Below are 24,716 nucleotides of genomic sequence, written 5' to 3'. Positions count from 1 at the left end.
CTGTGTGGACTTGTAACTAATCAGAGCTGTTATCTGTCAGCCTCATTGCAATATTGCTCAGCAGGAGAAAAATGTTTACTTAAGGCTGTATCACAGAGGGTAGAGTCTTTTCTGAACTAACTACTTTTTGTGTTGCAATGCACTGCCTACTGCATTCTTCTAGTCAATAATTTGCTAACCTGCCGATTAAGTGCTTTTCTACATGTTATGCATGTCGTGAAGACAATGTGTTAAAAATGCTGCCGTGCAGTTAATGTTTCCTTTTAACCCTTCTTCTTTGCTCCAGGTTTAAGACTGAGCTCTCCCATATCTTCTCCGAAGCGAACATCCAGTAAGTGAACAAGTTGCATAAGTGGATGACAGGGTAAAGCCCGGAATACATGGAGCGGAAAAGCGGCATTCAGGCGACGAAATACGCCCGGCAGCGAACGCTCGCCCCACGGCGTCCAAAAATTTTACTCCCGCCGGCTACCCGGTCCGATTTGAGAAATGCCGCCCAGCGAAAACCGCTGTCGGAAGTGGTTGGAGCGCCTTGCGCTCTCATCAGGCATCGCGACGATCGTTCTCCCTCCGACTTCTGGCATCAAGTTGGTTTTTGTGTATTTTTGCTTTTGCATCGGAGCATCTATCACGCGGCCGCGCTGAAGCAACAGAATGCGGGCGTTTGGGCTAGTATGGCCGCACACTTTCGGGCTCTCTGCATGTGAAAGGGACACCATTGATCATTACAGCCGGATATTGAATGTTTAAGAGTACAAATTTGTATAAACTTATTTTTCGTCTACAAACTTAAGTGAGCTGCTCGCGAAACAGATAATTATAAGTGCGGTGCAGTTTTCTTACCAACCCGATCGAAGGTTCCATGGCACAAAATAGTGTGTGCATTGTATTGCTTTTCTTATTATTGTCCTTTTCGTCTGTGTGGTGCTGCCTATATGGGTTTGGGTATGGGGGACAAAATGGTTTCTCGTTTGCGGCACCTGAAGCTTTTTTTTTTTTTTTTTTCGCTGTCGGCACGCGTGCTCACAAAGTTTGGTTTTCTGCTTCTTAGGACAGAAATCGCCCCTGTTCTACTACAACCATAAGTCCCTTCTGCTCGAGTGCCTTGAGGGAAAAGAGCGATGACATATTATAGTTAGAAGCCGCCCATGCCTGGTCTTTGGGCTGTTTGCATCTTTGTGGGCCCAGGCGGCACGTGGAATGCCTAGGGCATTGAGAATGAGAGCCGCTGGCAGGCCCATTTCATGCCCTATATTGACAATTCTATCCTCTCCGGCTGCAGTACTAAACGCTTGTTGTTGGAGGAGCCTTTAAAACAGGAACTGAAACTGAAGCAAACATGAATAACCACGATGTGCTTTAACACAAAGTCATTAATAACAAATACAATAAAAAGCGTATTTACTAATTTTTTTTCTTATCCAAAAACATATTCTTAGAGTCTGGCCACACTGACACATGCATGGTGAGCGCGCGGTGGTGTTCGGCTGCTTTTCCCTGAATGTAAGCAGTGCCAGCGAACCCTTGGCGTCGTCCCGCTGCATCTATTTGTGCCAGGCGAAGTTCGCCAGGAAAGTACGCTCCATGTATTTCGGGCTTAACAATTTGATTTTGTTTGTTGTTGTCATGTGGGCCATATAATTGAGCAATGCAGTGCACCACATGTTGTCACTGAGTTAGTTATAAGTTGTTCTTTTAGCCAAATTGTAGCCTCATTCACTTAGATTTTGTACAGAGATGGCACATCCCAGTGCGTATTGTTTAATACTGCACTTGGATGCAGTGGTTGCCTGTTTCGTCCTGAGTGAATTAGCATGTATGACAAATGCATATATTTTGCCAGTGAAAGGAATGGTGGCGTTATTAAGGCAAAACACTTACTGCTGAAAAGATTGAATGAAGCCGTTTTCCTGGTACGGTGCTACTGTTTGCTTTGATGAGTCTATGGGCATTTTTTTCCTCCAGCATTTCATCCAGCTGCAGGCGAAAAATACTTCTGGTTTATTCTGGACAAAACAAATCTTGTGTAGAAACACAAAATTAACTTGAAAATCGTACTTGTGAAAGTTTTGAGCAGGAGTGAGCCTGTGCTCTTTCTACAAGAGCCAATTATACATGGCCTCCTTGTCTGCATGGTGTTTGGTAGCTGTATTCTACTCCAAAATGCTATCGTTAAAAGAATGGGCGCATCTACAACTGTATACATGAAGATTCCATGCCACCCTTCAGAACAATGTACCTGGCACTTTTTCGATGCCTCCAAAGTTCTTGGGCTGTGGAGATGTGAATTGTTAAACCTGAAGTTGTTCATCCAGCCATTTTCTTTCTGCTGTTTTCATAACCTCTAAATGCACTTTTTTTTTTTTAGACTGCTGCTCTGCTTACTGCAAGATCATTCTGAACACCACAATCTGTTACTCAGCTGTTGCTCAACAAAATTTCTTTGTAACACAAAGGACTTGCTAAATGCAGTTAAACTTCTATATAACGAAGTAGGTAAAATGGCAGTTTGCTTTGTCACATTTAAATTTTGTTGTATTGAAATTCTACCTTCTATGCAAATAAGTACGGTCACCGATCTAATTTTCTTGCACGGAAAGGGGCCGCAGAATTTTTCTAATTATCTGGCAATCGAAAAAAGCAGAATTTAATGAGAAAACAATTCATTCTGATGAATTTGAGAATTGGCGACGAATAATGCGGTTTCTTGCCATGTCAATGATATCTTCATGTAGGCGGTATGAATTAAGCGAAGCCAGCCACACTTTTGCGTGAACTCCGCCCCCATGGCTGATAGCATCGTCTGCACTGGGACGACGCTATCATGAAAAGTGCCGGCAGCGGGGAGCAAATGCTTCATCTGCCTCTCGCTCCAACGGGTCACCTAAACTTGAGATTATGCAACGTTCAATACTAAATGCGTGGAAAAACAGCTTATATGATGCTAGAGTGTACTAGAATACGGTTGAGTTAGACAAGCTGCTGGGGCAGCGCATGCTTTGCAATGAGGCGCATGACGACAAAAAATACCGTGGCAGCGCTGCAATCGAAGGCGATTGGGTGACATCGAGGTTGCGCTTTGGAAACTGCCGGTGATACTTCTTGAAAGGGTCATCCGGCTGGCTCCTATATGCGTTCAGACTGCTCAAACAGTGTTTATAATTGCATATGAGATGTATTTATGCCTTAGGAATAGATGCCTTTCTTTCTTTTATTTCGTTTTATTGTTAATTTTTTTTAATATCGGTCGGTGATAGCACGTGCATTGCAGGCGCAGGGTTGGCTTTCATTTCTATATTATTGAACAGTTCCCTTTGGAGAACAAGCATTTTTTTTTTCTTCAAGCAGCATGTATCTCTCCTGTGTATTTTCGCGCATAGTTTCCCATCAGTAGGTCTTGCAAAACGCATTCGGAAAAACATACGTAAACATCCTACTTGCCGCTTCAAACAAATATAATATATCTGCCCTATCCGGCGCCCTCTGCTCAGATTTACGGGAAGCATTCTTAAATAATAAAAAAAACCTACAGTGCAACATTCCACTCATGTTTCTGTCTTTCTTGTGTAACAGAATGTAGAGTAATTGGTACAGGTTCTTTTATTGTGGCCGGACCTCTGGCATTGAAAACAGCGTTAGGTAGCCAATATACATGCTAATGTTTGGCCTGTAAGCCGTGTGAATTTTTTTGTCCAGTCAGTGCTTAAGAGAGAAAGAGAGGAAAAAGCAAGTGGCACGGTAGATTAATTAATAGCTACATAGTGGATATGGCGTTGCGCTGCTAAACCCTAGCTCACAGGTTCAAACCAGGTCACGGAATTCGATGGGAACGAAATGAAAAAACACTCGTGTACTTCTGTTTAGGTGCACTTTAAAGAATCCCAGATGGTGGGAACTGAACAGGGTGCCTCATAATTATATTGCCAGACATTAAACACTAAAATTTGTTTAATTAGAAAATTAAAAAAAAAGGAAGGTAGCGGTGTCCTTTGACTTTTTTCTAGGGGCGTAAACGAAAGAAATTATTCTCGAGTCTGATTTTTGAGAAAAACGTGTTACACTTATATTTCATGCCTAAATGTAGTGCTGTTTCCAACTGTACGTCCGCTTAACTAACCAGCTTCTGTAATATAAATGGCTGCTTTAAATTGTCTGGTGCACTATCATAAGGACAATAATGAAGTAATTGAAGGAACAGCATGCCTCGCATGCACGTAGAGATATTTGTAGATCTGCTGTATTCATTAAAGAAGATAAGTGTTGTACCACATTCGGCACCCATATTAAATAGGTTGCAAACATGGTGTGACTGTAAAAGAAAATGCTTTACTTGCCCAAATCAAGTTAGCAAATGTGCAGGCTGCCACAAAATGGTGTGTTTATATTGAATGACAGCTAGGAAATTGTTCACAAGAACTGATTAGCACCCATGCATTAATTTTCTCTGGAACTGATGCATCTCTGCGCAACAGCCACAACTCTCCAGCAGCACAATAATTGGGAATAAAAGTACTCGCTTTTGTTGGCCCCTCACCTTCGAGACTTCAAATGTGCTGTTATGCATTATATTTAAACAGAAGCAGCTATTTGATAATGTTTAATAGTGTATTCTGAAGTTGAATACGATCTGAACAGCAGATACCATTCGTTTAGGCTATATCTTTCTACTTCATTTCGCCTGCTGGCACGTTGAAGGAGATCGCCAGACAAGCCAGGGAGATTAAGATTACATTGGTAAAGAGTCCTCGGTCTCCCTGATTCAGTCTGAGTACATAGGCAATATCTCTTCCCTAAGCTGCAAAGAGAGTCTCCACCCCCATCCAGTTCGCTTGCAGCGCCCTCGCACAATTCTTCCACACGCGGCGCCTCAGCGGGAGAGCACCATTCGGCCCACTCGACCATTGTCCAATACTTGCCAATGATGCCTTGCCACTCCATTTATCACAGTTTTAACGCGATAGCGTTAAGTGCCCCGTGTCGGATATAGTTTCAGCAAAAATTTTCAAACCACCTATATTAAGCCCCCCATGTGGCGCGAGAAAGTTATTGAAATAATTGAATTTCTCAAGCTAAAATACATAGAAAAATCATAAAGTACGACTTACACACAACCTGTGGACATCATAGCATCAGATTGTAATTTGAATATACGTGAAAGCATAATTCTGTTATGCAAAAACTCGGAAACCCCTTGGCAGCGTTTCTATAATTCATAGTCTGGCCACAGCATCCGCCATTTGCTCGTCCTCACACGCGGATATCTTGGAGGCCATGGAGCGGCACGCCCAGTTCATTGCAACACCTCCAGATGGTACTCGCCTCCGCCGCTTCATGGCCCATGCAAGAGGCCGCATTTCTACCAGAAAGCCCGCCTTTGTGCATACCGTTCGCCGCCAGCATTTCCCGGCAAACATTACAAATATATAAGCTCCACTTGCCGGGAAGCGTGAGAAGCAGTCGGGGATCTTTGAATGCTATCACATTCCACTCTTAAAGGTGGAGCTTAAGCGTCGTCCAAATTTTAGTTGGGCATCTGCAATCACCCATGTAAGCAGCGCGCAGAGGGAAGCACATGTACAAGAAACTGCAAAAGTTGAGTATGGGATTGCCAACTCGCACACGCAGGAGCCGGTAGTGTGCTACTTAGTGCCGCCATATGCCAGCTTCTGAAACTGTGTAGCCAATATCAGCTGCCACGAAGTCAAACCGCAAGCCGGAGTCATATCTTCGGCAAAAGCGATATTAAAAAATGCACTCTTGTGGACACGCGAGAACGTCCCGCAGAGCCCGCAGCTTTTGAGAAGCTGCGGCCGCACACAAGAAACCGTGCATGCTGCTGCGTACTGTGCATGCGTGCTGTCGTCTCTACGGGTTTTCTGCGTATGCGGAGCTGCTGCAGATGGTCAACTAAAACTGTCTATTGTCTCGGCATTCCTTTGCTGCAGAAGCGAAATTTCGTTATACTGAAATTGCATGCAAACACACTTAGTTATATTGAGGTTTTAATTACATGGTGTTCTATGGGAAGGAGGTTGTGAAAAGCTAAATACTTCGTTATATTGAAGTTCATTATATCAATGTTTAACTGTACTACTGTTGCTGCACAAATGTGTTGCATAGCTCCGCTTCTGTACTAAATCTTATTAGCTAACAATTCACCAGTTACTTGTTCGTTGTGCAGAAAAGTTAGAAAATGTAATGCTATGATGATGCAGTGATGTTAGGTCCGTTCGATTTGCCTGTTCACAGTAGTTCACGAGAAGTTTGGAAATTGTGCGGCTTGATTTCTATGGTGCTGGCACAACACGACACTTGAATCGAATGCCCAGATGCAGACGCAGTGCAGGCGTAATGTTTTAGCTGACTAACATGCATCGTGTGCGTAAGTTTAGCGGTCTCGAACTGCAGGTATGATTGGCTTCTGAGGCGTAAATTCACTCCACACTTGTGTAGACACATCAGATGCGTGTAAGTGGGGTTTTATTGGTGCTTGCGCTCATGTGCTGCATTGTGTGCTGCGCTGCTGCTTCACACGTGTACGCCTGCACCAAGTCGGCAGTGACAGTGGAGAGAGTGCAGCAAAATCATCAACCAGGTCTGCACCTTTCTAAATGAATGGTGCGGTTAAGCAGGTGCCATTGCTGCATCACTGAAATGAATGGTAGTGTGCAGCACCTTGTGAACTGGTTCAGGTGATGGAGGTGAATCTAATAGACCTACTTCCATTGGTGTTAGTGCCTTAACTACAGGCTTCTATATACTATGTATCACAGCAATCCTTTTGTGTACAAAGATACAGCCAGCTTGTATGGAGCTATAAAACTGAAAAAAATTATGCCTTAAAGTGGAGCTTATTTTAGACTTCTCTTCAATGTAAATTTTCCATGCAGTGGTTAGTGCTAGGCTCAATGAATCAAGGCCTGAAGATTCCTGCTCCGATGACCAGCACGAAGTTCATCAAAGCAGAGTACAGAATTTGGAAGGTCTGTTCCATCTTACTCGTGATAATTGCCTTGGGGATTGGTTAACATGGTAAACTGCAATGCACAGGTGATGCGAGGCAGCGACTTCGCACACCCCCTTTGACCTTGGCACGGACTCAGGAGAGCCAGAGCCCATCGCCTGGAAGCAGTCCATATGGCTCTAACTCGTCCCTTCATCAAATATCTCAAATTCCAAGCAAAGGTATGAACAGTGTAATTGCACGCCTGCTGGTTTTAATGGATCCTTGACAGCGAGATGTGCTACATCTATTTGTTCATTGATTGCAACTTGTAAATTTGCTGTTGTAATGGGAACCAGAAACGTGTGCTTCAAGGCAGTCTTTATGCAGCACTGCTAGATACTGGGTCAGTTGCTTTACTGCTGCATCGCGTGCAGTTCATTTCTGTTGTGCCTACCCAGCAAAATCCAAGTATGTGCTGTTTTGTGGCACATTACAGAAAGGCTCGTATTTAACATGACCTCTGAGACACATGATCCCTATCGCTGAAGTCAAGCTGTAAATGACCACTCGGTTATCTGCTGCATGGTGGAACACACGACGGAATATGCCTGCCAGACACATAAAGTGATGAAAAAGGGTTATGTTTTTGCTGTGCTTAGGCAGAACTCATCTGACCAAATAATCTAGTTAAATTAACTAATGTTGGCTTAAGCTACCTTGGAGGATGTGCCTGTAGCCATTGAAGCAAGAAAATATAGTAAAATATTGCTTCTCTATGCATAAAAACTTGTAGAATGGTACAAGGCCTGAAGTCCTTTTACATGTAGCTGAGGTTGAACAGGGCAGGACTTGATCAGATATTCATAAAGTAGTCGCCTCTCTTATTTCTTACTCCAGTCTACAGGACAGCCAACTGCTATTGCATAGAGATGCTCTGGAAAACTATGGAAACTTTCGAAGGCTCCGTGCTGTCGGGTCTATTCCCTATCAGTGCGCAGGAAATATTGACTTAAAAAACAGCCTTAAGCATGCCATCTGCATGCTAGCCTGATAATCAAGATCTGTCAGGCCAAGGTGATCTGCACTCTTATGCTTGAGTAAAAGACTCGACTGTGCAGCTGCTTTTACTGTCACAAATGTAAAGTGGAGTCTAAAATTGTCTACGCTCAGGTTGCTCTAAACATAATTTTGGTCACACTGTCTTAAAAGTGGTTTTATTTATTTTTTAATTTTTTTGGTACGCAGTTGCTATCTCTAATCCCAGCCATGCAGTTATTGACATCCTATCCCAGTTGAGCTGCAGTGAGAAAGAGTGACTGCCCCACTTGTTACTTGCCTAATAGAAAAGCAGCCTGCAATAAAATTTCATTTAAGGCAAAAGCCTTTCTAGGCTCATGGTGAAGTTTGTGTCAGCAGACCTGACCGCCGGAGTGTCCGCCGAAGCATCATCGCGCCATATGGAGACAGGTTAAAGACAGATTAAAGAACGAAAAATGATTGATAGTGACGTTTAGTGAATGATAACGTTATAATAGAGATTGGTAGAGGTTAATTTATTTATTTATTTATTTATTTATTTATTTATTTATTTATTTATAGATACTGCGATCTGTAATCGGATCATAGCAGGGTGGGTGTACATAGAAATATACAAGCATGTAAACACATACATAATTCATCACATATGCAGGCATTTTCAGACATTGGTAAAGAATACATAACATACAAGAAAAAAAAACATACAAGCAGATAACGCACACGAATTTGCAAGCATTTTTCAAACATTGATAAGGAATTCTGGGTAACAATATCAATTAAGATTATTCCAGTCTGTTATTGTCCTAGGAAAAAAAGAATATTTGAAACAGTTGTTCCATGCGTTGATGAGGGTTATCGATAAAGCATGCCTTCATCTCATGTTATAACCTGATGAGTAGGTAAAGAACTTGGAAGTGTTAACCTTATAATGGCCGTTTACAAGTTGAAAGAGGAACTTTAATCGACAGATACGGTTGCGCACAGTCACCGGGGGTAATCCACTGTGCCTTACGAGCTCACCAACAGACGCGCGGCTGTATGAATTAAAAGCAAACCTAACTACCTTATGTTGTACACATTCCAGTTTTTTAATATTGGTTAAAGTGAATGGGTCCCAAATAATTACGGCATATTCCAACAACAGACGAACGTAGGAATTGTACGCCAGTAAACGAACACCAGACGTAGATGATTTCAGTGAGTGCCTCAAGAAAAACAGTTTACGCAAAGAATTCGCAACAACAGTATCTATGTGCTTTGTCCAGGAAAGCTCATTGACTATCCATAGGCCCAAATATTTGTACTCTCTTACCTCTGATAGAGATACGTTGTCAACATTATATGCAAATTGATGCGGTTCTTTCTTATGTGTGATTCTCATAAAAACAGTTTTTTCAAAATTAATAGACCTTTGCCATTGTTCGCACCAAGCAGTGACCTTCGCCAGGTCATTATTTAGACGCACCTGATCATCAACAGAAGATATCTTTTCATACAAAATGCAGTCATCTGCGTAAAGTTTCACGGAAACTGAAAGTTCTGCGACTATGTCATTTATAAATAATAGAAATAAAAGTGGTCCCAAAAATGATCCCTGGGGGACTCCAGACGCAACCTCTGTATTGTTAGAAGAAGTATTGTTTAAGGTGACAAATATGTGTCTGTTAGTAAGATAGGCTCCGATCCATGTAAGTATCTGTTCATTTTTTATATAATACCCTAATTTATGGTATAATTTGTTATGTGATACCTTGTCAAATGCTTTACGAAAATCCATGAACTCAATATCTGTTTGCTTCCCTTCATTAATTGCCTGTGCGAGATCGTGAACAGTCTCAACTAATTGAGTACACGTAGAAAAACCTATGCCTGAAACCATGTTGGATATCTGTAAGTACCTTGTGCTCTTCTAAGATACCTAATATATGTTTATGAATTATATGCTCTAAAATTTGGCATGATGTAGATGTAAGAGATAGTGGTCGGTAATTGTCTGTGTGTGTGTCTATGACTACTAATGACTCCAAAATGACCAATATGTCTAACGATGGCTTCTAACGACCACAATTGATTAGAAATGACTAGAAATGTCTAGTAATGAGTAGTAATGACTAAAATGAATTGTAATGACTATGATATGACCATGTCTAACGACAGCTTGTAATGACCACTATTGATTGCAAATGACTAAAAATACTTAGTAGTGAGCAGTAATGATTAATAGTGACTGAAATTACCAATATGTCTAACGATGAATTGTAACGACTACAGTTGATTAGAAATCACTAAAAATGCTTAGTAATGACCAGTAATGACTAATAATGACTTGTAATGACTACTGATGACTATATGACCAACATGTCTAACAGCTTGTAATGACCACAATTGATTACAAATGACTAATAATGACTGAAATGACTACAACATGACCAGTATATCTAACAACTTGTAATGACTACAATTCATTAGAAATGACGAACAATGCTTAGTAATGACCAGTAATGACTGAAATGACTTGTAATGACTGCTAATGACTATTATATGACCAACATGTCTAATGACAACCTGTAATGGCCACAATTGATTACAAATGACTAACAATTCTTAGTTGTGAGCAGTAATGACTAAACGAAAGAAGTCAAAGAGAAGAGGCAAAGAGAAAGAGAAGGGGAGAAAGAGTAGGCTTTCGCCGTTCACCTCTTAAGAGAAATCTTAAGAACCGTGTAATTTTTGTTAGATATCATGTCTGATCGAAATATTAGGCAGTTTTAGAAATAGCACACCCAAGCATCTTTGCATGCCTAAAGCTCCATGCCCTACTTGCATTTGTATACCTTTTTACGCTCTTTTGTATGCCCATCAGTCTGAGTCCCTTGCCTTTGGGTGTTAAAAAACTAAAGCTCCCTATTTATTCAAGACATTAGACATAGTGGTGTAGGCATTTTCCATTAAGAAGCCCCCTTGAATATATTTGAAATTTTGTGCCAGCCAAGCATTCACGACTGATAACATTGAATGTGCTTGTGAAATGATTCTGCTGAGTTCTGTTTGTTGGCCGACGAAGTGTGTTAAAAAGCTGGGCTGTTAAGTTGTTTACAGCAGGTACATCATTTTTTTTTCTTAAGATTAAAATAATGCTACAGCGAGGGTGCAGATAATTTTTGAGTCATCCTTAACTCTTTGTGTTGTAGGTGCAACGCGAAGGAGCCTGCCTAACTTGAGCAGGGTGCTAAATGGACTGGGCACTCGCAGTCCCAGCGCAACTGGCCACCAGTCCAAGCAACAACAACCGTCGCTAAGCCATCGAAACAATCTTAGCCAGCTCCCTCAGCCCGAGGTGAGTGCTATGTGTGGCATTGCTGAGTGAGAGATAATGTCTGAAAACTGACATGCTCAGCCCAGCCATTCTACACAGCAGTTGCTGAGGCAGTGGTGAGTCAAAAACGACAACAGGCCATTGTGCAAAGCAGAAGTCCATCTCTATTTTTACATTCTCACATTTAGGATCTTTGTGACAAATCTGCTTGCATAATTTACTTTTCTATATAGAAGTGTGCCTTAGCTGGAAATCAGCATGCGCATGCTGTAGCCCGAGCTCATGTCTCCCGGGCACCTCAAGAGAGGGATACAGCCGCATCTATGGAGCCCGTACTTTTACAATACAACACCATACTACAACACCACAGGTTGAACAGGTGACAATACCCACCTCCACACAAGACTCTCTCGCGCAAAGATGCCGTAGCATGGCGGCAATTACAAACAAACACACACCCCCATTTAAGCAGACTGCACGCAATAGACCATACACTATACTCGTACAAATGTCCCGTTTGTAATGACTACGCCTGCCTATATCGCACCACATTGGCGTGCCCCAACGTAAAGGCAGCCCTGCAAATACCCAACCCCACACCCGAGCAGTGGGAGGCTGTGCCGACTAGCTCGAACCCTTGTGACCAGCAGCGACTTGTGCAACGGGCCCGGGAGACAGCAAGAGCCAAAAAAGGGCCAAGCAAAACGACACCTGCTTGTCTATTTTTTTTTTCAATAAATGTTTTTTCTTCTCCTCTCTAAAACTAGATGAAAGTTCACTGAAAGATGCAGGCTTTAAAGGGTGATGAACAGTGGTAGGACAAGGAATGTTGCTCAGCCAACATTTTCAGGGTGTCTACCAACCGGGAAAACCGGGAATTCTCAGGGATTTTGAGTAGTCTGGAAAAACTCAGGGAAAACTGAGGGAATTTATGCTTCTATCAGGGAAATTAGCTGTAATTTTATTGAAATGGTACCCAAAGTCGCCGTAACGCTGTCCCGAGTAACAGAGAGGAATTGTAACTAATTGTCTTTGACGCCGCATAGTTAGCTGGAGGAGTTGCCAGAGTACAGTCAACGAGCGATTTTCTGGACGCCAAATAATTCGGATGGCTTCGCGGCACCACTACGTACCCCATAGGGTCAATGTATAAGAATGTCGGAACTTTCGGACGCAAGAACCCTTTGCCGTCCGATTTTCCGGACTTGTTTGCACTGACTGCAGGTCTGAAACAGCATTAATAAAAGCCACAACCGCCGCCATTTTGATAACCTCGCCACCTCGAACCGGCACACTCGCACGCAGATCCACTGGCAGCCGTAGCCACCACCGTGGCAGTGCTAGGCCTAGCTGCTTCGAGGTTCGGCATCAAGCTTCTTGTGTTCTGTACCGTGTTTTTCATTGAAAGAATTCGCCGCTGTCAGCAGTGGCACCGACACCGCCTTTGTGGTCATTGCAATTGACTTCGAAGTTCGGAAAGCATGACTCGTTGCATATTGCAGATTCCCAAAAGTCAGCTTCACGTCATTACAGTAATGTTAAGCTGTGAAGCATAACAAGTGTGGGAAAGGGCAACTGTCACGGGACACAGTATGTATTCCTTAATTATACACGCGTGCACCCGCCATCTTCTGTCATAGTAAGAGCACCAATATGCCTAATAAGTGTACTGGCAGGCCTTCAGAGCTTTTTCGGGCGTGCCTGTCACGATTTGAGCCCTTAAGGGCTCTAAAAGACATGCAGTCATTTTTTCTGATGTTTTCGTGGCTCCTAGGGAGTCCGAAAAATCGAACGCTAGCTGCACAACTGCCCAAGAGGATGCTTCAAATAGTCCGTGTGGCAAACGTGCAGCCAAAGGAGAAGAAGAAGACAAGGACCTATGCATTCAGAAATGAACAGGAAAGGAAGCATGTCGCCGCTTTTTCGAAGGAGCTTGCACTCTAAAAGCAAAGTGTTGGCTGGCACCAAGATGCAGGTGTCCCTTATCCAAGCAAAAAAGTCTCTTTAAAACAGTGAAACGCAACACTGAGGCGTTGTACGCAGGCTGAGAGTATGTCGGGACAGTTGAGGTTGACTTTCCAGCTGTTACGAGAGAATCTCACTTGTGATAAAGTTCAGGCCTCAAATGAATTAGCTTGCTATCAGTTGATACAAATAGCTCATATTCGAAAATATTCTGTATGCATCTCTTTTTTATTCGTATTTGAGTGTGTTTGACTCAATTTTCAATTGGTTTTACTATTTCTTTCGGAGATATTTAATTGCTGTGCATTTTACTAGCTGCTCCCTTCTGTTTTCTTTTTGAATAAAATAAACATACCCATTATTATTCAAATTGGATTAAGTTGTTTTTTATTTTCTAACATGCTTACTAGAGAGTGACGCCATTGGGCGACATGATGTAGAGAGCCAGTGTTGACATAAAACAGTTATGTGTCACTCAGGGAATATTGCAAAGGCACTCAGGGAGAACCTGGAAAACTCAGGGAATTTGGGAATCTCAACTTGGTAGACACCCTGATTTTGTCATTTCAACATTCTTGGTTTTACCACTGTTAGCTCTTTCAGGCACATAAGTATACATAAAAGGGGAAAATTGTCATCCACATGAATGTAGCACAAAGCTACTAAGGTAGCATAAAGCTACAAATGTAGCACGAAGCTACAATTTTCTCTTTCATAACACTTCAACTACCTTTCAGGATTCTGCAGAACTGATTTGCCAGAAGTACACATAGACAAAGTATGTCTGATGGTCATTGAGAGAATAAGGGAATGAGTCGTTTGTTAAGTTTCTTGCTTCGTACAGTCATTATGAGGCAGATCTGTCAAACACTTGGTGCTGCATGTCTGGGGTACTCGAGATTATTGCTAGCATCCGCAAAGTAAAAAATTGTTTTCTGTGGGCATAACACGAACTGTATGTATCTTGTCTGCAGCCATGTAGAGAACTGCCAGCATTTTCCAGGTCTGCCTTATTAGCCAATTAATAATTGAATATCTAACTTTTTAAGTTTTGACTAGGTGTTCAGTGTTCCTCTGGGAAAGTTTTAGATCACCTCATCCATAGTGTGCAGTAATTTAAACAACTGTTGTAGTTATTTATTATTTTTTGAATTAAACGAATATCTTTTAATTTCGAATACAAATTTAAGAGTGTTTGCTATTTCGTTCATATTTAGTTTGAATATTCACTGTTTGAAGTTGTCAAATGCTACCTGTTACTGTTTAGATAATTTGACATACTGTACATATAAGAGATTTATGTTAATGCAGCACGGTAACTGACAAAAGGGAGAACCAACTTGGCAAGCAATAGATCTTACTGGATATATATAAGTTTTCTATGCTATACCTCCATAATATAAGAGGTAACAGCAGTTGTTGCAGCCTACAGAGAGAAAGACTAATGCAAGTGGAGACTCCTCCAAATGATTCTGCTGCAGGAGAACCATGATTGTTGCATAGACGCACCAGCTTCCAAGAGAACAAATGGAGGAGATAACTTTCTCAAGATTCGTTTTTAGTCATCAAATAGGCATGTGTCACCTTTGGTGTTCTGACATCGGTGCGCACACAGTGCGCGGCGGCTATGGCGGAGTATCTGGCAGCTACCACTTCCCCTTCCCCGTGTTCCCTTCTCCTTACCCTGTGGTCTGGGGGCATAAAAACAACGCCCAAAGACAAAAAAGCTGGCTTTTTCCTTGTTGGCATTAGCAGTGCTGACGTCTGGTCACTTCAGTGGCGGTGAGGATGGGATGATCGGATGAACGCCACCAGGAAAACGGAATGGCCAACTATACAGGCCCATCGCTGTTCGACAAGGCCACCAATAAATGGCCAGCGTCATGGTGCACCAGTTATTATAAACACCTTTATATGGCAGATATGTTAAAGCATAATGGCCCGTTGTACTCGCAGATCACAGGCCGCTCCGCATTGCCCATGTCAGCACGTGCCCGCTCGTCCTCTGTGGCAGCAGGTGCACAGGCAGCCCCATCTGGGCCTTCCTCAGCCAGGATGTCCCAAACAAGCAGGCGCTCTCTAGGCGTGCCACAGAGGGCATCTCATGCATCACCCCCTTCTCGTATGCCACCACCAGTGCGGTACATGCCTGCACCTCCTCCAGCTGCACCGCCAGCACCAACAGCCGTGGCAACCACTTCTGTTCCACAGAGGTCAGGGCTGCCACGGCCCTCCCGGATCCCGCCACCACGTTCGCAGAAGAGGTGAGCGCCATGCAAGAACTGCCCCACTGTGCCTAGGAATGTGACTGGCTTGTTGCTTTTCCCCGCCTGCGCTTGTGGAGATGTTTGGTGCTGGTGTTGATGTGTGCTCAACAGCCACTGCTGGTGCTAGCAACAAAAATGGTGCGAAGGCAAGAAATTCTCCGAGAACTTGGCTCGACATGGACCAAGGGGTGCTTTTAGTCGCAAAACATGGTTCTTTGCCACCGGTTTCCTCTTGGCATATGTCAACCAATGTTACTTTTCTGACTGTGTGTTCCTGGTGACGAGGTGTCAACGACGACACTACGTAATTTGCAGGTCAGTGAGATTGGTGAAATATCAATGGCACATGGATCTGTGCAATTAATGCTCAGTAAATTTCCAGGGGGTTTTCCTTCTTGCCATTTTGTTGTCTGGTGAAAGTTGAAGCACCACATTTGCTTTGGGTCGTGTTTGTTAAAATCTGTGGTTATATGGCAGCCTCTGGTCTGTGCGGTGCTGCCAGTGTGTGTGCATCATGACTCTGCTACTGTTTTAACCTCTTCTCTGTTACGGCAGCGTGGAATAAGCTTGCTTCTTCCCTTGTGTTTTTTTTTTATTTACATGCATGACATTGTGTTTTTGGTGCTCCTGCATGTGGAAAGTTTCCGGGTAGAGCTACACTTGTTCGGTGAAGTCATTAATGTGCAGTTTTATGGGTGTTGGTTCTAATTTTAATTTTGCATGGTGTTCAACGACTCTGAAAAGGCATTGTAAACAGGAAAGGCATTTAAAATGAGTGCTCGACAGCTGCTGAACAAGGAATTTCGCTAGAGCCAACGTTTCGACAAGGGAATTGTTCGAGACAGGCACTCCTGTCATAACATTGGCGCCAGCAACTTATTCGAACACTGTTGATCATCACTTCAAACCTCACCTTTCTGCAAACTTCTGTCTTGTTTGAATATCTAAAATGAAAACTATTACGCCTGTATATTTCTGTTTTGCTAGTAGATGTGAAACTTTGTAAGCATTGCATTATTTAGCAATCTGTTTCTTTTTCTTGTTTTCCTTCTCCTTCAAATACTACTTGTACTTAAAATGTAAAATACATAGCCTTGGCAGCTGTTAAACTAACATCACTGATACCGTCCAACGGTATGGCACCAATTATATATGTACACAGCAGACGTCATATAGTGTCATCTGTTAGAGCTCAAAAGCACTGCTCAACTGTGACGTATATGTATATTTATGCAAATTCACACATTTTTGCACATAAGGCAGGCATCTGCCTGCAACTTCAGAATGTGCATTTTCCTGCTGCATTATCTGTTCTAGTTCTGATGTAATTCAACATAAAAGTATTTTTTAACCATTGTTTTACACATGCAATGAATTTTTTTCTTTCTTGTGAGAGATTCCATTGAAGTTTGAGTGACGTTACTGCATTGATTTCTGGTTACTGTGTTACAGGGCTTTTAATGTATTTTATATTTTACAAATTATTCAGCGTACCTATTCAAGAGCTCTCTACTTGGGCTCGTGACTCACAGGACGTGACATTTTTAGCATAAAGTAAGTTTTTTTATATTAATACAGTTTATTGTCAAGTATTAACATCCTGCAGGATGCCACTCTTCGTAGGTTGCAGTTGCTCTGAATACGGTGGAACCTTGGCTTAACTAAATCGTGCTTGAAGCGAGAAACGTAGTTAAATCAAGGACTTCACTTTTCACTGCTGAAAAGTAAACAAGTCGTTTTTGTTGACATCTTACAAATGACTTGGCGTTAAGCAAGAATTCAGGTAAAAATATTGCAACTAAGACAACCAGACTTGGTCTATGTCGCCATGTGACCTAAGGAAGCATAACCAAACCAATGATCCCTCTGTGCGGACCTGAGTTTCTTGGCATTCGTGCTGTAGACATATAAACCACTTATCCTGAATGCCACTCTGGATCATATGAAAAGGTCTTATTTGGGAAAACGTGCAACACTGCATTACACTACCCAGGAAAGAACATAATTTCTTGTTTTTGACAAAGTGACTGACAGCCAACTTGCACTTTTATCACTTCGGTTAACCTGTAAGGCTTCGATAACCTCTTGTGATTCTTGTTGTCCTTGACCGAAAGTTGCTCCCTAGCATACATAGGGACATAACCACTGTAGATCGGGTGAGTGGCTGTAATGCTGTTTGAGCTGTTCTGCAAACAAATAAAAGGTTGTTGAAGCAGTAGAACTTAACAGAAGTCCTAAAATTGGAAGTTGCCTATCTGTAATGTTTTTTAACAAGAAATTCTGTCCCTCTCTGGTTTGATGGAATTTGGTGTAGGGCTTTTTATGTTACTCTTCTTCCTCCATTCCATGATAATTTTTGCATTGATACATGTGCAGTATGTTTGAATTGTTAGTAGCACTGTTTCCTGTGTTATTTCCCATGTGCTAACTAATGCTTTACTTAGGTAATTCTGTACCAACTAGATCCCCAATCTGAACATCTTTAGTTTGACTCTATTGTAGCTGTGCAGCATACTTATGAGTAAGTACACTTCTGATACCAAGCACAACAGTATGATACCCCACATATAACAATGTATTGTAATATATAAAAATGAGCAACTCTATTAGCACGTATTCTCAAATTTTGCAGAGTCTGTCCAAAAACGAAACTGCACATAACAATGAAATTACAGTCGATTTGTGACCTAAATTTCAGATAGTTCAAACAGATCTCCATATTATAGGCGTACCACTTTGTTTTCAGTGCATTTTCAAGCTGCTTTATTCAAACAAGGCTCTTGGTTATTTGGATGGTTTTGTCTCCCTAGCTGCTAAAAACAGTTTTTGCTGTTTTTTGTACCATGCCCTGACAAGATGGCAAGCATGTATAGATGGCAATATTCCTCGCAATAGTTTCAAGAGTAGTCTTGATGTGTAGCGATAATGCCAAGATAGAGCATTATGCAAGATAATGTTAATATATATGGTCTGCTCTGTCTGCTGGCACTTGTACATTGATATCAACGCAGTGCACCGAGTAGTACAGCTAGAAAATGCCACTCAGCTTTTAATGGATGCGATCTGGCACTTCATTAAAGGGCTTCCTGCTTCAGTGGCTATGGCATTCAGCTCTTGAGCATGAGGTCTTAGGTTTGATTCCTGGTTGCAGTAGCCACATTCCAACGGTTTAAAGCCTCATAATATATTTACATCTAGACTGCTAAACACCTCTACATACCTAGCAACATTTTTACTGTTTTTGCCAAAACAGTTTACCTGTGGAGGGAGTTGCAAAGCAGTGGCTGCACAATTTTCCTCAATTTCATATTGCCCGTGACAAATGGGGTCTGATTTCTTTTGTAGCTGCTCCATCTATTTTGTAGGTCATGCTTTGCTGAGCGCCGAGAAGCCTTATCGGAGAGGGCACCATACTGTTATAAAAAACGAACTGCACCAACGCAGCAGCACATAGAGGTAGTGCCAGCGAGTTCTTTAGCAGGGAAATTTAATAAAAGGTACCAATCTGCATTTTCTTTCTCTTTGGGATGCGATGTAATCAGTTTTTTTTTTTTTATGTCAGTGGTTGACTAGGATTTATTCAATGCATGAATGGCACATGTTACATCGTGGTAGTTGGTACCATATTTTCAGCATACCCTGTCTTCTGTTTTTGTCATCCGCTCGCAAAAGCTCTATTCTCTGGAAAAGTGACACTTGGGACCCCTGGAATGCTAATCTCTCACTTTAGCTTGGCTTAATAGAATTGCTTTCAACGTCACTCTAAAAATGCCTGCTGAAATAACTTATTCCTTCTTGTAGTGAAGCATATGGCATGTTAAACTTGGGTGTCGTTACAATTCCAGTGCTTGTTAATGCCCATTTCCTCAAGACAGTGGACAATTTTATGTCTTAAGTGCAGAGTTTGTTCAGCCACTATCTGTTCATGCTAAACTGTCCATGCTGCAAACAGGAAAGCAGAATAGTGGGTGTTACCAAATTTTTGTAACGGGCTAAACAGGAACAACTGTTCTCGCTAAATTAATTGAGTGAAACAGGCCAAATGGGTGCTTTCAAAAAGTTTTTCTAAACAAACTTGCCTGACAGATGTAATTGGTTAGTGTGTGTTTACCTCTGTAGTCGTCTGCCGCTTAAAAGGCTGGTCTGAGCTATTGTGGATGATCCCACCGTGCCAGATTAAGGTTATAAATATTTATGTTGTACAAGTTACTGCGAATGCAAAGTACATTTAGCTTTGTGGGTGTGCTGCTAGTCATTAAGAAAAATTCTCATTTGTTTTTTCTGGTGAAACAGTGATGGGTGCTTGTTTATTGAGTAACACGTGTAAGAGTGTGCTTTGGGGGAGGCATGCAATTTCATAGAATATTTAGGGATGGTGTTGTATGCTCTTCTGAAGCTTTTAGATTGAGGCATGTTGAAATAATATGCTCTGTTGGTTGTTTCTGAAACTACTGTAATCTTTTTTTTTATGTACTTGGTTACTTGTATTGAATCTGGTGGGGTTGCATGGAGTGCTACATTGGTGTAGCTTGCAATGAAGTAGCTTCTTGATTATTTCTTTTATGTGTGCTTTATTAGCTGCATGTGCTGTTTGATTGCAGTCACATTAACATTTCTCTTTATTTTTCTTTCATGCAGAATGTAGATGCATGGAATGTGTCGCTGTAAAGAGAACGAGGTTTGTTGTAAGTTGCTGCTGCCTGTAAGATGGCAGCAGATGTTTGCTTTTGATAATGCATTTACCAAAAATTGAGATGGAAATTGGCAAAATACTCTCGCAATACTGCACCTTGTGATGACATAACCAAATAGTCGGTGGAAGCTCAAGTCTGTTTGATATATAAATTTGTCATTTAACATTTTTATGTGGTGTTTGTATTCCTTAAGTGGCAGCTTAAATCGAACACATTTCTGGCAAATTTGAGGTGTGATGTGTTTTTAACTCATGCGAGAATGCTTTGTTATCATAGCAAAAGTGTGTGGTGGCATGGGTTATCCGCATTAATAAAATATAGCATAAAGTGCATTTCAGTTGTATTTTCAGCACCATCCCAGTGCAGTGTAAAATGACTGCATTAGTGCTGGATCACTATTTGCAATCGCTGAATTATTTCCTGAAATTAATGTGGACACATGCAAAAATACATCAAAAATGCATTCCATGTGCTTGCTGCTTTATTTTGGGAAGATTACAGTAAAAAAACACTATTTTAGGATTTTCTAGTGGTTAAGTGTGCAGTTATAATTTATCTTATTCTAATGTTCATCTAGCTTCGCTGAATCAAGGGTTAAGTAAAATGAAGTTTAGGCTTGGTTACTAAACTCTGCAGCCATGTAGCACAAGCTAGGACAGGATATAGATAACTGTACTTTTGTTTCAGTGTGCTAGCTTTAGAATAACTGGTGCAACATGTTGATAATCTGGTAGTTGCTGTGCAAATGTGTGTTTTGCTATGTTTTTCTGAAGGCCATTGCACCAAAAAGTACCTAATATCTTTTTTTGTTTGGTTTAACAGTGTAAAAGCTGAAACTGATGGTGTTCTCCTTACCCTGTTGGCTCCCGAGTCCATGCTCTGCTCATCCTTGCAGTTCACATGAATTTTTGCCAAAGATTAGTTTTAATTGTCCGTGGCGTAACTGTTGTTCCTTTGCTTGCCATAATTGAGCTATACTAATCTTATTTCGTGTCCTTCGGATGAGTTTCAGAGTAATAAACTTTCTCAGATGCTTTATTCACTGCTAAGACAAATCATATCTTAAAAACATATATTTGTTGTTGTTTTTTTCTTCTTTCAGGGAATTGTTTCATGAAATGTTAATTATAGGCAAACTGCACATGTAATGTGCAAAAATATGGCAGAATACAGTTCTGGAAAATTTGTACAAGGGGTTAATATTAAAGGGTTATCAAGGGGTTAATATTAAATGACATATGCTTATTCATTTTTGCGTGACATTAGTGGCACAGTGCATTAAAAGCACAGCCAACGCCTTTATTAGTTGTTGCTTTACTTGGTGAAAATCAAGGCCATTGTCTCTTACGATTGCACTTCACCTTTAGGTCTGGGATTCCTGCCTTCAGCAGGAATGCTGCAATGCCATCAAGGTTTACAGAGCCGGATGACGACTGGAGTGACGGTTGTTACTGAAAATGCCACGCCATAGGCAGCCGTGCCCCTGCACATCTTATATTTTTTCATATCTGCATTTTAGAATGGGTTCTTTTTCATTATTTTTCTGGTGAGCACTTGTGTGTACTCCTGGTTTTTAGCGAAGAGGAAAGCACATCGTTGTGTGCTCTGCTGCCTTCGGTAGAGGGATGTTCCGTGTTATCGACTGTCCATGACTTGTCTGAGTTGTTTGTTCCATCGGGAAAAATTACAGCACAGCTTTGTATTGTAATGTGTTGCAAGATGCCAAGAGGCAGCGACCCCGGAGAACATCTACAATGCACTTCTACACAAATGTACACCCTTTGGGATGTATATTTGCCACACAACAGTAATCGTCATCTGTCTTGCTCGCGTTTCCTTTCTTGAAAACGCTGTGCTCGCTAGTTTCCTGTTGAGAATGCTGTCATGCTGATAATGCGCATGCCATTTGTTACTTGGAAGTACCGGGCTCGCAGAGTTAAATAAAGGAAATGCAGACAAGACAGATGAAGATTATTGTTGTATGACAAGGTACAACTCAAAGGGTGTAATTTTGCTTAAGAGTGTAGTAGCTGCAAGGCAGCACTACAATTAAAGAGCAACATTTCCTTCAGTCGGGCCTTAGCCAGAAACCGTTGTTTGGTCAGCTATGGTTCCTTGGAATAAGTTTCAAGTCTGGTGCCATAGGGCTGAGCCAACAAGTTTGTCGCCATAAGCAAACAACATAATGGAGGAGCGTTCATCTTAAAGAAAACTCCAAGGGATTGCTGCAAAAGGTGTTAGGTTTTTGTGGTTCCAGAGCAACATTTGCACATGCGGTTGCACTTCAGAGCATTGTTTTGGCTAAACCTACATATTGCAGATGCCAAGTTATCCATATATAACCTTGTGACTTAACCGAATAGCTTTCCCCGAGCTGTTCCTGCCACACCTGTCAGTGCCCCAAACCAAAGCCCTGGCAGTGTGCTTGCAGGCCTCTTGTTCAGCTTACTGTGTCATCTTGTCTTCTGCTTCTTGTGTTGCACAGTCGGGACAAGCAAAACAAAATAATTTCTTAGAAGCCCATCCATTCTGGCATGTTATTGCTCACATTTTAAACCCCATTGCCTCTAACATTCAGTACTTTTCAGTACGAGGCAGTAGTGCTGCCTATAAGTGGAGATACTCCGTTGTGTTTTGATTTTGGAGGCTCTGGAAACTAGTGGGTCATCGGAGCTCGGCTGTGCTGAGAAGGGGGTGGGGGATTCTCTGCATTTAGAGCAATATTACTGTGATATATTTATAGAGCTGGCCCATGCAAGACCTTTTTTTATTTCATAAACGCTTCCACTTCTCTTTTTTTCGCCTAAGTGAAAAAAATCTGGAGAGGTTGTAACTTCCCTGTTCAAGAGATGTCGCGTCTATCAAGACTGGTGTGAATGTCTCCTCACAAGTACAACCCGAAGCAGCAGTCATTGCCGACTGCTGTTATTGCTCGCTTGTACATTAACGTTGCAGGGTTTGTTGTGGAAGCTGGGAACAACATTTGTCTCAGCTTGGGTGCTGTATGCTTGCACTGTATCCATGCAGCTGCTACAGTGTTGACAAATGCATTGTGTATATATATATAACTGCTGTTTTTCTATGAAACAATAAAATTGCTTGCAAGAGACAGTCGAGTGTGTGTCATTACTTCAACTAAATGTTTGTTCTTGCTAAAAAGTGTATGTGATATCTTCTGGATCTCACGGTGAATGAAGTGAATAGAAAGCTGGTGTAATGGCACTGTGCAGATCATGGAAAGATCTGACAAGCATTTTCAATTATTTTTTTCTTTAGACAGGTATAAGCATAAAATACTGCCTCTGGTTGGGCTTGAGTTGATGCAGGCCATGGACAGGGCTATTCCCGAAGGCAGTGAGCAGTTTTTGTTACTTTCCACAAGGACAATGGACACCCTACCAAGTGGCTGATGTCGGTAGAAGTTCAGCAACACTGTACAACAGCCATAAGATTGTGTACATTAATACTACACCTGTAGCTGTCTTCATAGGCACATTTCACTTGAACTTACTGCACACAAGCTCCATGCCAGCCTATGCAAGTGAGCTAGCTTATGTAGAGCTATCTTGTAGAGCACCCGTAGTCTTGCAGAGTAGTTGTCTTGCCGAGTAGACAACTACTCGGCATGACTCGACTAACTACATGTCTGTTCTTGGTCAATTCCCTAGGATGGGTATTTGTCACTGCAACAGACATCAAAATACATTTAGCTCCTGTGCCTTTGGGTTTTCTCTGTGCATATGATTCTCAAACACTCTTCCCTTGACCAGCACCGTGCATCGCCTTTGTCCTCATGTCGCACACTTTCAGCATCTACAGGTGTCGAGGCTGTGCTCGTGTCATCTGCTACTGCTGCTACCTTGTTAATTCAAACAAGCTTCATGTCATTTAGATTTCAAGATTGCATTGTATCTGCATAACACTTGCACACAGTGGCTGCAGTCAAAGTGTAGTTCTGCGTGCAGTGACAAGCATTTTGTTCAGTGAATTGACGAGCTTACAGTTGTCTGGTATCCATGGCATTTGCTAATAACTACTCATTACAAAGTGCAGCAACACTGATAACGTAAATATAAGTGCACCCTATTAGACCTGTAAAAGGCTTTTCAAGCTGCATATAAACGCAAGTTAAGAGACTCTTGGAAAGCCCTCAAGACTCCTGAAGAGATACCGACGTGTACTTTTGAAAACAGTCTACATCTGCCTTCTCCAGACGTTGCTGTAAAATTGATGATGTCAGAGCCATTTCAAATGGTCTGCGAATTTGTGCAAGAGGTACCACTCCCTTCCCCAGGAGCCTGGTGACAAGATCTAGTAAGCTAGGAAGTAACATGAAGGGTTTTTTGCTGGGCTTGTTGATGCATATTAACTTGTGGGTGAACTACGCGAGGATGGGACAAGAAAGAAAACAAACACTGCACTCCTGTTTGTTTCCTTTCTTGTCCTGTCATAGTGCAGTTCACCCATAAATTAAGGAAGTAACAGTCCAC

The 24,716-nt window shown here is 41.8% G+C and overlaps 1 protein-coding gene across 9 annotated transcripts in view; it reads left to right on the top strand.

The window, feature by feature from the left end:
* The window catches only part of LOC142578910 (uncharacterized), a 32,251-nt gene extending 8,914 nt beyond the window's left edge, over positions 1–23,337 (top strand). For 2 of the 9 annotated variants that reach the window (XM_075688590.1, XM_075688595.1), the window contains 6 exons: positions 287–331; positions 6,891–6,983; positions 7,051–7,185; positions 11,176–11,321; positions 15,222–15,529; positions 21,594–23,337. In XM_075688590.1, the coding sequence (XP_075544705.1) occupies positions 287–331; positions 6,891–6,983; positions 7,051–7,185; positions 11,176–11,321; positions 15,222–15,529; positions 21,594–21,681 (815 nt within the window). In that variant the 3' untranslated portion in view covers positions 21,682–23,337. Of the gene's footprint in view, positions 1–286; positions 332–6,890; positions 6,984–7,050; positions 7,186–11,175; positions 11,322–15,221; positions 15,530–17,021 lie in introns of all 9 variants that reach the window. The other 7 variants (XM_075688593.1, XM_075688592.1, XM_075688597.1 and 4 more) reach the window with 7 other exon arrangements.
* Positions 23,338–24,716: the final 1,379 nt, after the last annotated feature.

The sequence above is a fragment of the Dermacentor variabilis genome, chromosome 4 (assembly GCF_050947875.1).
Source record: "Dermacentor variabilis isolate Ectoservices chromosome 4, ASM5094787v1, whole genome shotgun sequence".
Taxonomy (NCBI): domain Eukaryota; kingdom Metazoa; phylum Arthropoda; class Arachnida; order Ixodida; family Ixodidae; genus Dermacentor; species Dermacentor variabilis.
Note: the sequence above shows the minus strand (reverse complement) of the source record. Positions and strands in the feature narration are given on the sequence as shown.